General features: G+C 50.4%; 1 protein-coding gene across 10 annotated transcripts in view; it reads left to right on the top strand.

The window, feature by feature from the left end:
* Positions 1-14,201, top strand: part of ATXN7L1 (ataxin 7 like 1) — a 225,868-nt gene that overhangs the window by 171,147 nt on the left and 40,520 nt on the right. For 5 of the 10 annotated variants that reach the window (XM_014452815.2, XM_023751086.1, XM_023751088.1 and 2 more), the window contains 2 exons: positions 2,298-2,520; positions 3,527-3,550. In XM_014452815.2, the coding sequence (XP_014308301.1) occupies positions 2,298-2,520; positions 3,527-3,550 (247 nt within the window). Of the gene's footprint in view, positions 1-172; positions 353-2,297; positions 2,521-3,521; positions 3,551-14,201 lie in introns of those variants that run through there. The other 5 variants (XM_006085388.3, XM_006085390.3, XM_006085397.3 and 2 more) reach the window with 3 other exon arrangements.

Raw genomic sequence — 14,201 nt, forward strand, 5'->3', positions numbered from 1 at the left:
AATTCTAATTCCTAGAGTTCCCAATTTCCTGGCTCCAAATCTTGGTCCCAGCCCACCCCATTCCCCGCCTTCTTGAGGAGTAGCTCGGCCCCATTCCTTGGGTAGCCATTGGCCCTGACCTTGGCGAGTCACCTCTCCTCTCTGGGTCTTCTCTGGCCAGTCAGGCGCGAGGAGGGTGAGATGCCTGGCTGCCTCCTGCCTGTCTCACAGGGGTTGTAAAGGCCGGTGCAATTTCACGAAGGATGAATTCCTCCGAGGAAGAGCCTGCCTGAGTGAAATATCTCAGTACTTCAGCTGTGATTATTGCTGTAACATTCAGGGATCATGAGGGATGAGAAGAGAAGGAGCAGGTGTAAGTATGCCTTGTGTTTATGATAATGACGTGGAAAGAGGCCTTAGAAGCCATCTAGGGCCCCACTTCACTTACAGATAAAGACAGGGAAACTGAGGGCGTTGAAGTGGTGAACTCCAGGCCATAAGCTTACTAGTGTGGCATGTTTGGAGCTGGAGCCTAGATCTCCTGGCTCCCAACCGAGGGTTCTTTCTAATACATCAAAACAGAGGCCCTGGAACTGGCTCTTGGTTTCCAAAACCTTCCACAGGCTGGCTCTGGAAACCGAGTGTGTCTGCACAGTCTGCTCTGATTTGGTGAAGAAGCGTTACCTGGGAAGTTATTCAGTGTAGGCAACGTCTGAGCGCTGGTCAGGCAAAAACACCCAGCAGTCAGAGGATCCTCATCCATCCACTTTCCCCCACAATTCCCACTGTGGGGGAGGACTAGAGGTGGTCCGCTCTGAGAGGGCCTGATAGGCGCTGGTACAGGGAGCACAGAGGAACTCCAGAGTCCCATTTCAGAGAGCCAAGGTTGTCTGGCTTCCTTCTCCTGGGCCAGGTGCCTGGAATCGCAGCCAGCAGTGTCTCCTTGGTGAGAAAAGCCTGAGGCTCAGCTTAGAGCTGGAGGGAGAAGGTGGTCTGCCATCCGTGCCTCCCACCTCGTTCGCGTCACGTTCAACCCAGCTTTCCAGATTATGGATCTCTAGTTCTTCCCACCGGACATTTGTCATCATTTCCTTTATTTATTGAACACGTATTAATTAGGCACTCACTGGATGTGAGGCCCTGGAGAGGCACAAGAGAGCCAGAGGGGACTTAGGATTTCAGAGCCTTTGTGTTTTGGACCATCCCGGATTCCTTCCTGTAATCGTGTACAAAGTTTCGGGGCATCTATAAATGTGCATTTTTCTTGGGAGAGGGTCCTTAACTTTGCTCAAATCTGTTGTTACCCTGTAACAGCTAAGTACACAGTGGGTGGACACTAGAACCTTGCTTCATGCACCTGCTGTCCCGGTCAAGTGTCCTCATCCTACCTATTGCATCGAGACCACGGGGCTGACTGGGTGTGAACAAGTGAGGCACATCTGCCCAGAGCTCTGGTATTTTCTGTTGAACCTCAGGAAGCTGTGCCTGCCCTCCCACGTCCAGGCCCCACATCTGTAGATTCTGCCTCACGGGTCGATGTCCTCCTGCATATCCTGGCTTAGCAGCTGCAACCCCAAACCTCAGTGAGCCCTGGAGAGGCCACAGCTGGCTTGTGGGCAGAAGCTGTGCCACTCCTGGTTCTCGAAGACCCTTTCATTCAGCCCTTGCTGGGCCTTCTGACCGTAGTGACCCTGCTGCTAGTCGCGTTGAAGAACTCCCTGTTTATTCTCTTGAGAGTCCTACCCTGCCCACTGCTCTGAGGGACCTTGTCACTTCTGGGTAGCTGCCTGGGGGTCACGTTGGCTATTCGGCTATCCCACTGTGTTCGGGTAACACCTGGTGTCCCCTCTGATAGTCCTGTCGAAGCTGTTTTGCAGAAGGAAGGCCTGGTAAATGCCTCCCATGAAAATCCTGGTTTAGCTTATCAGCGTGCCGTTTAATACCGCGATTCAGAAAGCCATCACTGCTAGTTGGTGGGAGAGGAGCAGATGTCATGAGAAACCGTAGTCAGTAGGCAAAGGAAGTATGTTTTAATATGTGGATTTTCATTTTAAGTTACTGATCGGAGTCTCCACTGGTATTTGTGGAAATATCATTTTAAAAGTTATAATAAAGGAATTGAGTAAGGCAACTGCTCATTCAGGAAAAAAAACAAACAAACAAACAAAAAACAGACCGTGGTCAGAACTGAGGCTTCAGGGATGCGGACGTTGTGGGATAAGCACTTCCTGTCTGCCTGCTGTATGAGCGAGGCATGAGTGTGTGAGACTCACCTGCTGCCGAGGGTGTGCTGAGCTCCATTCTGTCTCCCTCTGTAGAGAGAAGACACGGTTCAATGTGCAGACCTTCTCCCTCTCCAGCGTCTCCACCCTCCAACTCCAGGACATCACTAGTACAGGTGAAGACAAAAGCCTGTCTCAGCGGCCATAACTCTGCCAGCAGCACCTCAAAGCCATTCAAAACGCCCAAAGACAATCTACTTACCTCCAGCAGCAAACAGCACACAGTCTTTTCTGCGAAAGGATCAAGGGACAAACCATGGTGAGTGTCCCCGTCACCACGGGAAAACAGTGTTTACCCTCTGGCTTTGTTCCTGGGCGTCATGTCTAAGGAGGAAGGGACAGAAAACCCAAATGATGGGCTGAGAAACCGAAACATGGGAGGGAACACGGGACCTTAAAGTGTCACATGCCTAAGAGCTGAGCCAAGTTGTGTCTAAGGAAAGGGTAACGGAAATATTCCTCTGTGATTCGGTCACCTCTCAATTTTCTGCCCCAGTGAAGAGAAGCATTGGTGTAAACAATCAAAGGCACAGCCAGTCTGCCCAGCGGGGAGCCAGGCCTGGTCCTGTGCCCCTCCCTCCTCTGGGAGGCAGACCCTCCAGAGAGCCTCCCTGCTGGGCACAGCTGGGTTCTGCTCCTCGGAATAGCTGCCAGCAGAGGCAGACGATGGGGACTGACCGCGATGGGGACTGACCGCGGGAGGAAGAGAGCAAATCCAAAGAGAATGTCACCCCTGTGATGGGGTGGGACAGAGCTGCTTGCAGGTGACTGGAAAATCAGAGACTTTTAATTCACTGTTTTATCTCAGCCTTTATCAGAAAGTCATAAAAGTTACCTGTGGAAAGGACAGATAGGAAACCAGAGTGAAAACGAGGACAGGAAGCAGATGAGTACAGGCATACCTCTGAGATAATGCTGGTTGCAGGCCGCCGCAATAAAGCGAGTATCCCAGCAAATTGGGTTATAATATTTTTGCTGGTAGAGGATCTTGTCTTCAATTTGTAAAAAAAATTACAATATCTGCCCTGGCCAGTGTGACTCGGTTGGTTGAGCGTCATCCCGTGCACGCAAAAGTTGCCAGTTCAATTCCCAGTCAGGGCATAAGCCCAGGTTGCGGGTTCGATCCCTGGTCAGGGTACTTGCAGGAGGCAACTGATTGTTGTTTCTCACATCGATATTTCTCTCTCTCTCTCTCTCTCCCTCCCCCTTCTCTCTCTCTAAAATCAATAAAACTATTTTTTTAATGCAACATCTGTGAAGTACAGGAAAGTGAAGCACAATAAAACAAGGTATGCCTGTATCTTCAAATGCTGAGGGACCCAAATTGGAACTCTTAAGGACTGGCTTTTTACAGAGCCTCATGAAGACAGACAAGGGATAATTGTGGAGTCTGTCTGATTTATATATTTAAAGAGAAAAAGTGTTCTGTTAATTAGTGATAGTTAATTACACTTAAGTTCATACCTAGGAAAGCTGTGGACTAAAATCATCCGTCAGTTGGTTTGTCGTTGCATGCCGGAGATTATGATGACTTTGTAAAGAGCTAATTATGCTAGATCAAGTAGAGCCTCGTGGTAGAGTGTTTAGCCACAGCTGTCAGGGAGGGGAGTTACCCGTCCTGCCGGTGGGCCTCGTGGACAAGCTTTGCTCTCTTCTGATCGCTAGGATCTGAGGTCAATCCTATAGGACAGCGGTTCCCAACCTTCTGGCCCTTTAAATACAGTTCCTCATGTTGTGACCCAACCATGAAATTATTTTCGTTGCTACTTCATAACTGTAATGTTGCTACTGTTATGAATCGTCATGTAAATATCTGATATGCAGGATGGTCTTAGGCGACCCCTGTGAAAGGGTCGTTCGACCGCCAAAGGGGTCATGACCCACAGGTTGAGAACCGCTGCTATAGGAGGATGTAGCTGGTTAGGGAAGAACCAGCCTGCAAGTGACAGTGGTGGTGTCTCTGGGCCTCTGGGAGTGAGTCTCCCTCTTATCAGTGACCTCAGAAAGCACCTGAAGATTGTTTGTTGGGGCAACATCAGGTGTCCTGATGTACAAACTCCAGAATTGCTGCCTGTGTACAAATCTCAGCTGGGTGACTTTGGGCAAGTTGCTTGATCTTGGTGGGCCTCAGTTTTACTCATCTGTAAAATGGGCTAGGAATAGCTCTATCCCATAGGATTGTTGTGAGGGTTAAGTGAACTACCTCTTACAAAAGCAGCAAGTGCATTGTCTGGAGCAGAGTACACACTTGCTAAATATTTGATGATAACGTTATCGTCATCGTTGGTATCACGTGTGATAAAGGACAGCGCTCCTATAAGCGGAATAGAGGTCGAGAACTCAAATATCTCTGAAAAAGTAGAGAATGGCTCTCACTCAGACTGAATTTGAAAATGGAAAAGGATAACATCAGTTAATTCGGAGTCCAGAAGTGAGCTACAGAGAACCCAAATGAGGGAAGCGAGGCAAGGGGCTCAGGGGAAATAAGCCGGGAGGAGACTCTGGGGTCACAGAAGATCATAAAATGAACACAAGAAACGATAAAAGGTAAACGTGGTCCCAGGGAGGTGAGACTCGGCACCAGAAATCCTTCCAGGAGGCAGAGCTTTGGGAAGACCCCTGGGATTAGATCCGTCTCCACATTTGATTCCACCGACTTAACACGTACTCAGTAAGACCTGCTGTGGGCAAGGCCCCTTCCACTAGAGGCAGAAGGTGCTTTTGAAAGAATTGGCAAAAACTAGCCAAGGCCCAAAGAAAAGCAACCAAAAGAAGTACAGTGGGGCCTTGACTTACGAGTGTCCCGACTAACGAGTTTTTTGAGATTTTTGCATTGAGTTGATAGAGTAATTTGAGTTAACGAGCTCCTTAACAAGCTTGGTCTCGGAATGAATTAAACTCGTAAGTCAAGGCCCCACTGTACAAGGAGGGAAATAGCTCTTATAAGAAAAAGGCTCCAAAACCTTGAGCCCTTGCCTGTGTAAAGAACAGAAAGCTAATGGCAATTTACCTATTGAAGTAGGTAGATATTCTGCAGACAGACCCAGGGTTGCACCATGAAAAAGGCAGAGTGTTGATTACAGGGGTCTCACCTCCCATCAGTCAGGCTGCCATCCCCCTACCCACCATCGCCAGGGACATGTGTTGGGAAAGCTGGAAAGATCTGCCTTAGAGATTTCCCAGGCTCCGCATCAGTTCAGAGAGGCCTCCCCGGAGACAGTGTGGAGGAATGGGCGCTGAGCTAGGAGCAAGAAAAGCCAGTTCAAAGGAGCACCCTTCTAGTTGCTAGACGGGATGCTGCCTGGTGAATGAATCACTTAATAAAGCCGATGTAGATCTTAGAAAACAAAAGGCACCACTTCAAGTCCCAGTTCAGTCACTATCCTCCTGTGTGACCTTGAACAAATTACTTAACTTTTCCGAGTCTCATTTATTTTCAAGCCTAAAAATTTTGTGATTCTGCATCACAATGTTATCTCAAAAATTCTCAAAGGTTCCTACTGAATTAAGAGTTTAGCCCAGCCGTGGGCAAACTACGGCCCGCGGGCCGGATCCGGCCCGTTTGAAATGAATAAAACTAAAAAAAAAAAGACCGTACCCTTTTATGTAATGATGTTTACTTTGAATTTATATTAGTTCACACAAACACTCCATCCATGCTTTTGTTCCGGCCCTCCCGTCCAGTTTAAGAACCCATTGTGGCCCTCGAGTCAAAAAGTTTGCCCACCCCTGGTTTAGCCCCTTGGCCCAACATAAGGGACCCTCTACAAACTGCCTCTAAACCCCCTAATCCAATCCTGATCATGCAATAGCATCCTATTACTCCAGCTTCTCTACCATGTCTTCGCCTGGTACCTTTGCCTAGAATATCCATCTGTCTTTGCTCAACCATTTAATGAGCATCTACTATAACTAGAGGCCCAGTGCACGAATTTGTGCACTGGTGGGGCGCGTGGCCTGTGGGGATCCACCCGCTGTAGGAGCGCATTGACCACCAGGGGGCAGCTCCTGCGTTGAGCGTCTGCCCCCCTGGTGGTCGGTGCGCATCATAGCGACTGGTCGATCTGGTCGTTCCGCTGTTCAGTCACTGGGCTTTTATATATATAGATACTACATGTCAACTCTATAACAAGCAGTGGGGATGTATTGGTCCCACTGATGTCACCTATGGAACCTTTGTGCCCATTAGAAAAAGGCCTGGATACAGTCCAGGACCAGGGTACACGATTGGCCAGCGGTCTTCATCCCCTACTTTACTTCCTCAACCAGGCCGCCTAGTGCAGTGCAGGACCTGCACAACTGCACACTGCAGCTCTGGGGATGCAGAGTTAAATAAGACAGACACCGTCTTAGGGAGCCTGTAAAAAGAGACATTCGCTAACACAGAGAACTATGTGATAAGAGCTAAGATACTGGGAGCACAGAAGAAGGGCACATAACCCAGGCTGAGGACTCAGAAAAGGTTTAGAAGAGGTTGCACAGAGATGAATTTAAGGATAAGTAGAAATGAGCTAGACAAAGAAAACCAGATTACAATGGTAACTGTTAGGATTTATTTTTTTGTTTGTTTGTCTGTTTTATTGATTTCAGAGAGGAAGGGAGAGGGAGAGATAGAAACATCAATGATGAGAGAGAATCATTGATTGGCTGCCTCCCGCACACCCTCTACTGGGGATCGAGCCCACAACCCAGACATGTGCCCAGAATAGAACCATGACTTTCTGGTTTAACCACTGAGCCACACCGACCAGGCAGGTTATATAATTTTTTACCATCATTTAAAAAAAAATTTTTTTTTAAGAAAGTGGGAAGGGTATCCCAGGCAAAGGTAACAGAATGGGCAGAAGTATTTGCATGTGGCGGGGGAGACAGATGAACTGGGTAGGTGGGTTGGGTAGATTATCAAGTTCTACTATATGTACTAAGTTCAGGAATTTGGACGTCCCCTGAAACTGCATAGAGCTCTTAAAGGAGCAGTTTTCAATTGTACTGAGATCACCCTGACCACAGGATAAGGGATGGCTGGAGGGGCCACTCAGAAAGCAGCAAGTGAGGATGCTTTTGTGTAATCCAGGTGAGACGTAACGACAGCATGGACCCAGGCAGTGGTAGTGGGCATCTGCAGAAGGGGCAAGATGGGAGAAATATTAAGGCAGAAAACAACACAGGGCTTTGAGCTGGTTGTATATAGGGCTTGCAATACAAGGGAGGAGTTGAGGATGATGTCTAGGGTCTTGACTTGGACAAAGAAGTGCCTGGTCTTGTCACTTGCTCAAGAAAAGGACAGAAAGGTCCAGAGTTTAGGGTGGGGAGGAGAGAATGAGTTCATCTGAGGAGTCAATGGAGTTTGAAGTATCTGAGAAACACGTATCTAGAGATGTTGGTGGGCATTGAATGTATGGGTCCAGAGGTCAAGAGAGAGCTATGTGTTGGGATTGGAAATTTGGAAGTTGTCAATGTAGACAACCAGGGGCATTGAAGCCATGGGTACAGATGGGGCCTCCCAGGAAGGTACGAGGCTTGAAAAGAGCAGGAACCAAGGTCGGTTCCCTGGGGAAGCCAGGTTCTTTCCACAGCATCCTGCCCCTTCTTTCCTGGACCAAGTCCTCACTGTTCCGCACTGCCTGTCCCACCAGCCGCCTTTCCTCGAAGCCCTCTCTCATTCCTTCCTCCTTGGCAGCCACCTGATATGCTGGTGTGGACTTCATTTTTACCTTACCTGAGACTCTGTGTGTGATGCCACAGGTTAGGCTTCCTGTATTCCTTCTGCTCAGCAGTAACTGCAGGGCCTCCTGCACAGTAGGTCACACTCAGCAAACACAGCCAGTCCCCTTGTCAGGAAATATTTGTTGAATTGAATGAAATGGGTTGTAAGATTTCCATTCCTGAAGGCTGTTAACTCTTTATCTGCAATTGTTTGGACTGGCACTAGCCAATGGCCATATGATGTGTGCCACACGTGTCATTTTAAATTTTCTAGTAGCCACATTAAAAAAGTAGGGGAAAAGGCAAAATTTGTTTTTAATAATGTATTTTCTTTAACCTCACATACCTACAATATTATCATGTCAACATACAATCATTGATATCATTTACGTTCTTTCTTTTATGTCTACAAAATCCTGTGTTTTACACTTACAGCATATCTCCATTTGGACATCTAAATTTTCATCAGAAATATTTGACCCATATTTAAACTTTATTAAAAATTCACAATTATAAAACAGATTTGCATACCCACGCTGTTCCAAACATACTTAAACATTCTCTAACAACTGAATCAACAGTACCTATTTTTACATGTTAATGAATTAAAATGAAATAAATTTTAAGATTGAGTTCCCTGTCCAGCACAGATCTGGACACCTAGGCCAGGGGACCCTGGGTGGGTCTCTGTTCCCTGCCTCCCGGGTACATGAAGGTGGCTCCTCCATCTCTTTAATTTGCCTCCAGACAGGAGCTCATAAGTTCCATCGTGGAAGGAACTCTCGCTTCTTTCTCACGTTAGCCTGCAGCTGGGTGTGCGGTGGCACTGACCCCGGGGACCCGATCGGGCCGTGCAGTCTCCCCGGCTGACGTTCCGTTCCCCTGCTCCAAAGGAGCTCAGTCTGCATTGGCCCTGGGGGCCAGGAACACAGCAGCCACACTTGGCCTTCAGACTGAAGTTAACAGCAGGTCCGGGGCGCCCTTTCTCGGGGAGCTCAGATGCACGTGTGCAGTGATAAACAGCAGTGCTGAATCCAGGCAGACCCCCTGGCCCCTCACACAGACTCAGATGGCCTGTGGATTTGTTGTTTCTCCCTTCAAGTCTGAGGAGATTAAAAATAGCTCTGCATTAGCAGAAGCGGGGAAACAGAGAGGCGTGCCCCTGGATATGTCCCCTGCAGGTCTGCCGGCAGCACTCCCTGCTGGCCCTGCACCCCGGATCCCAGAGCCCCTCCTCTGTCCTCCTGGGAAAGGTAGAGACCATCCCCAGTGGACGTCAAGAGGGAATTAGGACTCTTCAGCTCTTTTGAGCTACGATGGGCATTTCAGACGTCACTGATGAGTCCCTCTTGGGCCAGGGGGCTGGCCCCTTGTATTGGGGCCCGAATGGGCCAGCCTGACTTTCGCACCTGCTGTCGCTGCAGCGCCCCTGGTCCAGCGAGCCTGCTGAGCTGCTGGGGGAACACAAATCCGCTGATGTGGGCGGGAGCAGGGAGGAGGTTTTCTTCCCCGGCATGGCTTGTTGCCTTCTCCTTGGGCCTTATCAACCCACACACGTGTGCTGCATGCTAAATAGGCTCAGCTATTAAAAATGCAGGAGATGGGCCTGCTGCTCCAGAAGGAAAATGAGCCAAAGCAAGAGAAAAACCAGCAGGCGCCCGGCCTCCCGTGTGCCGACAGCGTGGTGGGAGGAGGCTGTCTCCTCCTCTGGACGCTTCCACTGGGAGGCGTGGGGGGCTCGAGTGGGGGGGGCTCAGGCAGGAGAAGGGCTCTGGACGCCTTCCCAGCGCTTTATGGGGAGAAAATGATAGCTGAGCAGCCCTGGCCGGGCGCCTTGGGAGAAATGGGGCTGGCTTATCGCTTCTTGCCTGATGTTGGCATGAACTGGGGACAAGAGCCCGTATTGATGGCCCAGAGGAGTCCCCTCAGGGCTTCTCTCAGGCTGGGAAATGCTACAGACCCCAAGAGCTGTGGGCCCTTCTGGTGGCCTCATCCCTCTGACCACCCCGATTCCTCAGCAGGATTCTTGCAGTGGCCTCTCTCTGGTCCCCTTGCCCCGCCCTTACTCCAGTCTGCCCTTTGTACCCAGCCTGAGTGCTGGTTGCCCCCACCCCGCTCATAATGTTCAGTGGCCCTCACTTGTTTGCCTACAGAGTAGAAGTTTAACCTCTTTGGAGGTGGATATATGATCTGGCATTTCCCACTTGTCCAACTGCTGCTGCCAGTGTTTTAACCCCTTCGTTTTATATTCCAGATGTCCTCATCTATTTGTAGCTCCTCAAACATGTCTTCCATGTGTTGGCACCTGCTGCTTCCCTCCCCAGAAGCAGCCTCCCTGCCTGTCCTTACACATGTTTTTAAGTCTCTGTAGGAGCACCACTTCCTCCAGGAAGCCTTCCTGGACTTCTTGCACAGACTGAGATGCTCCTTCCTCTAAGACACCAGTATAAGAACTACCATCGTATATTGCATTATTTGCACCTTTATCCTCCCCTGCTCCCAGCTGGACCTTGAGCTCCTTGGCATCCCCATGTTTCAGCCCAGAATCTGGCACCCAGCAAATATTTCATAAATGAATGTATGATGAGTGAATGAATGAACAGGGCTGTGAAGTAAAACTGCTCCTTCCCCTCCTCACAGACATTTTTTCTGATGCTAAAGGAGCCACAGCTAGAAATAAATTTCTTTTGGTTGAGGGGAAACCAGAGTGCCAGCTCCCACTGTGGAAGTACTTTTTTCCTACTACAGTGACTGGAGTTAGGAAGGGAGAGCTATGGTCCCGGATGATAAGAAGGAAAAGCTCACTGTACTTTGGCAAGAAGGGAAAGGTATTTTCTTTTAAATGAAAGAGGAGGCAAGTACAGTGCACCCCCATACCATGGCCCCTGCATGGTGTTGGTGCCCACGTCCCAGGATGCACTTGGCCACATGAGGAAAACCCTCATGAGAAGGGGATTGAGGAGTTGGTGTGGCATCCACAGAGGTCCCTCCTGGATCCCCACTTCGAGATGAGGGGGGACAAGCTGAGGCCAGTTTTTGCCTCTAGTGGTGCAGGTGTGGGTGTCAGGGAGAAGGAGTGGGGCAGTGGATGAGGGCGGGAAGGTGGGGGGACAGAGGGAAGCAGGTGCAGGTTACTGTGATGAGCCCCAGAGGGGAGGCGGAGAAAGGGCAGGTGGGTAAGAGGACAGGGTGTAGACAGGCCAGCGTATTCAGGCATCTCGGGGAATGCTATCCCTCCCAGGACAGGAAAGCATTAGGAACTTAAACGTTTAAGTGCTACACGCTGACTGGGTTTTCAAACGGTCAAGGTAAGGACAATGGACAGCTCCTTGGGTATAAACTCAGCTGACCTTGCCAAGTCACAGAAGTGTTCAGAAACAGGGACTAGCATCTAAATGCAGGCCAGGAGAGCTGGGGAGGGGGGATGGCATGACGGCGCGAGAGTGTGAGCCAGAGGTCCTTCATATCTGCATGGCACTGTGGCAGCTTTCGATGCCTTCAGAGCCCCAGCCCCTCTATAGCAGGGGTCCTCAAACTACGGCCCTCGGGCCACATGCAAATACAAATATTGTATATGTTCCCGTTTTGTTTTTTTACTTCAAAATAAGATATGTGCAGTGTGCATAGGAATTTGTTCATAGTTTTTTTTTTTACTATAGTCCGGCCCTCCAACGGTCTGAGGGACAGTGAACTGGCCCCCTGTTTAAAAAGTTTGAGGACCCCTGTTCTAGAGGAATGGAGGCCCAGACTGATGAAGTGACTGGCCAGTGGCAGAGCTGGGACGCCACCCCTGGTCTTCTCACTTCCATGCTGTGCTCAAGAGACTCCCAGAGAGCTGCCTGAAGTCAAACCCCGTCTCTGCCCTTCACTTTGCTGAGTGAATGCCCTGGGGCAAACTTTCTAAGCCTCAGGTTCCTCCTCTGTCCGTGGGGGCGAGGATGAAACACCATCTTGCGTGTGACTGCGTAGCCTGCTGTGTGCCGCGTGGCAGGGGTGCAGGGCGTCAGTGTCGAGGGAGAATGAGAGGAGTAAAGGGGGTGTCAGCCCTCCACCCTCCCTTTTGTCATCACTCTGGCTCCCCTACCAGGAAGAGAGACAGCTGCAGACTGCGCCTTACCGAAAGCATTTGTTCTGGTGGAGAGCTCGTTTGGTTTTTATTGTATGTGTTTTATTTTATTAATCTTCACTGAGAAGATTAATTTATTCATCAAACATTTAAAGCCCTTCCTAAGTGCCAAATACTGTATACATCACCGGGAGAACTTCTGGGCGATGCATGCACGTGGTCCTGGTTCCTGTCCTCAGGTAGCTAGCTCAAGGCCAGGCCACACCAACATCGAGCTGAAACCTGGCCCTTGGGCACGGCAAGTGCGGCAGATTCACCAGGAAGGGATAGCCAGCACTGAGAGAAGATGGTGTCTCATCGGACCTGGGCAGAGCGGGGAGTGAGGTTCATCCAGAGAGGGGAGGGGGCACAGGAGCAGAAGGAAGTGTCAGCCTGTGCAAAGGCCCAGAGCCAGGCGGAGCTGTGGGAGGACCAGGCTGTGAGGTTGAAGTCCGTACTCTGGAGCCCACAGAGCCCTTTAAACAGCCAGTAGGGGGTCGGGTGTGCATGGGTGGCTCGGTGGAGGCGGATTCGAGCACAGGGAGGCGAGACAGAAAGACTGGTGGTGAGGATCCTCGTCAGGGCTCAGGCCGGCGATGACATGACCACAGGCCTGGCCTGGTAGTGCAAACAGGGACCTCTTAGCAGGTAGGCTTGAGTGAGGGAATGCCAGAGGGGCCAAGGTCTCTAACTGGAGTTTTTAAAAAATACAAAGTGCATTTAATTTGGAATAAAAAATGTCCTGAGTTTGCTGTGGGTCCGTGTGAAGACTACACTTTTGAAGGTTTGAATAGGATGCTTAGGGTTCTGGGTGAAGGTGATTTGGGGGCAGGGCTACCTGCCCAGTCCGATTCCAATACAGAGCAGGGAAGAGCAGAGTGACACCCCCCCCCGCCACCGGCTCCCAGGCCACTTGAGAGGGAAGACGCTCCCTGGGCCTGTTCCTCTGTGAAGACAGGTAGCAGGGATGCTGTGCCATTGGCTCATTCCCAGCGAGAGCAAAGACCGAGGGCCTGAGCCCAGGTCCGGCTCCCGGCCTCCCACGGCCGGCGGGGGAATGGAGGATGCTCTGTGAGGAGTCCTCTTCTCTCCCCCTGGGTCAGTGTTGGCTCCAGGGCTTGAGGGGGACAATAAATGTCTTGGCTGCGCTGGCTCTAGAAGGTGAGGGACAGGCCCAAAGGCAGGGGCAGCTTGCAGCTCCAGCAGCGGGAACCAGTGCCCTCTGGTGGCTGCAGAGGGGAGTGCTCCCGTTTGCTTCTCCCAAGCCCAACCTACCCTGTCCTTCCTTGGCCAGTGCTGGTGGCCAGGGAGCTTGGGGCTCTGTCCCTCTCTGCACCAGCGCTCCCTCCGGAGTCTCAAATCCTCCGTTCAAAGGTCCTGATACCGTTCCCTGCTATGAATTTCACTGGGTATTCTTTTTAATATGAGGCTTTAGTTCTCATATGTGGAAGAAAAGGCACTGAGCAGGTACAGTTGGTTTGGTCTAGGGTTGACTTACCTCTTGCTGGACGACCTGCCTAAGGCGCATCACTGGAGGCTGGCTGGTCCCAGGTGCACTCCAGCGACAGCCTGTGCCAGGACTCTACCTCCCTCTTCTCTTCCTCTCTTCTCTGTGGCTGATTTTAACCTCAGTCTTGGGGCATCACAACTCGCAGGAATGTCAGGACACATAGTGCCCATAGATCTCCCCACAGATTTGGGATTTTTGGTTTGGGGTTGTTGTTGTTGTTGTTGTTTTTGTTAATCCTCACCCGAGGATATTTTTCCATTGATTTTTAGAGAGAGAGGAAGGGAAGGGGAGAGACAGAGAGAAAGAGAAACATCCATGTGAGAGAGACACATCGATTGGTTGCCTCCCACCCATGCCCCCACCAGGCCGAGGATTGAGCCTGCAACCAAGGTACATGCCCTTGACTGGAATCGAACCCGGGACCCTTCAGTCCACTGAGCCAAACCGTCTAGGGCTCCCCACAGACGTGGAGACCATCTTCTGAGCTCCATGCCTTAGGAGGCCCCAATTAACATTTAAGTACCAGATATTCTACAGAGGCTAGTGCTGGGACCTCCTGCTCCCAAGACATCAGAAGCTGCCTAGACAGGAGCACATACAGTTATTCCCCTAGAAGACA

The sequence above is a fragment of the Myotis lucifugus genome, unplaced genomic scaffold (genome assembly GCF_000147115.1).
Source record: "Myotis lucifugus unplaced genomic scaffold, Myoluc2.0 scaffold_18, whole genome shotgun sequence".
Classification (NCBI taxonomy): Eukaryota; Metazoa; Chordata; class Mammalia; order Chiroptera; family Vespertilionidae; genus Myotis; species Myotis lucifugus.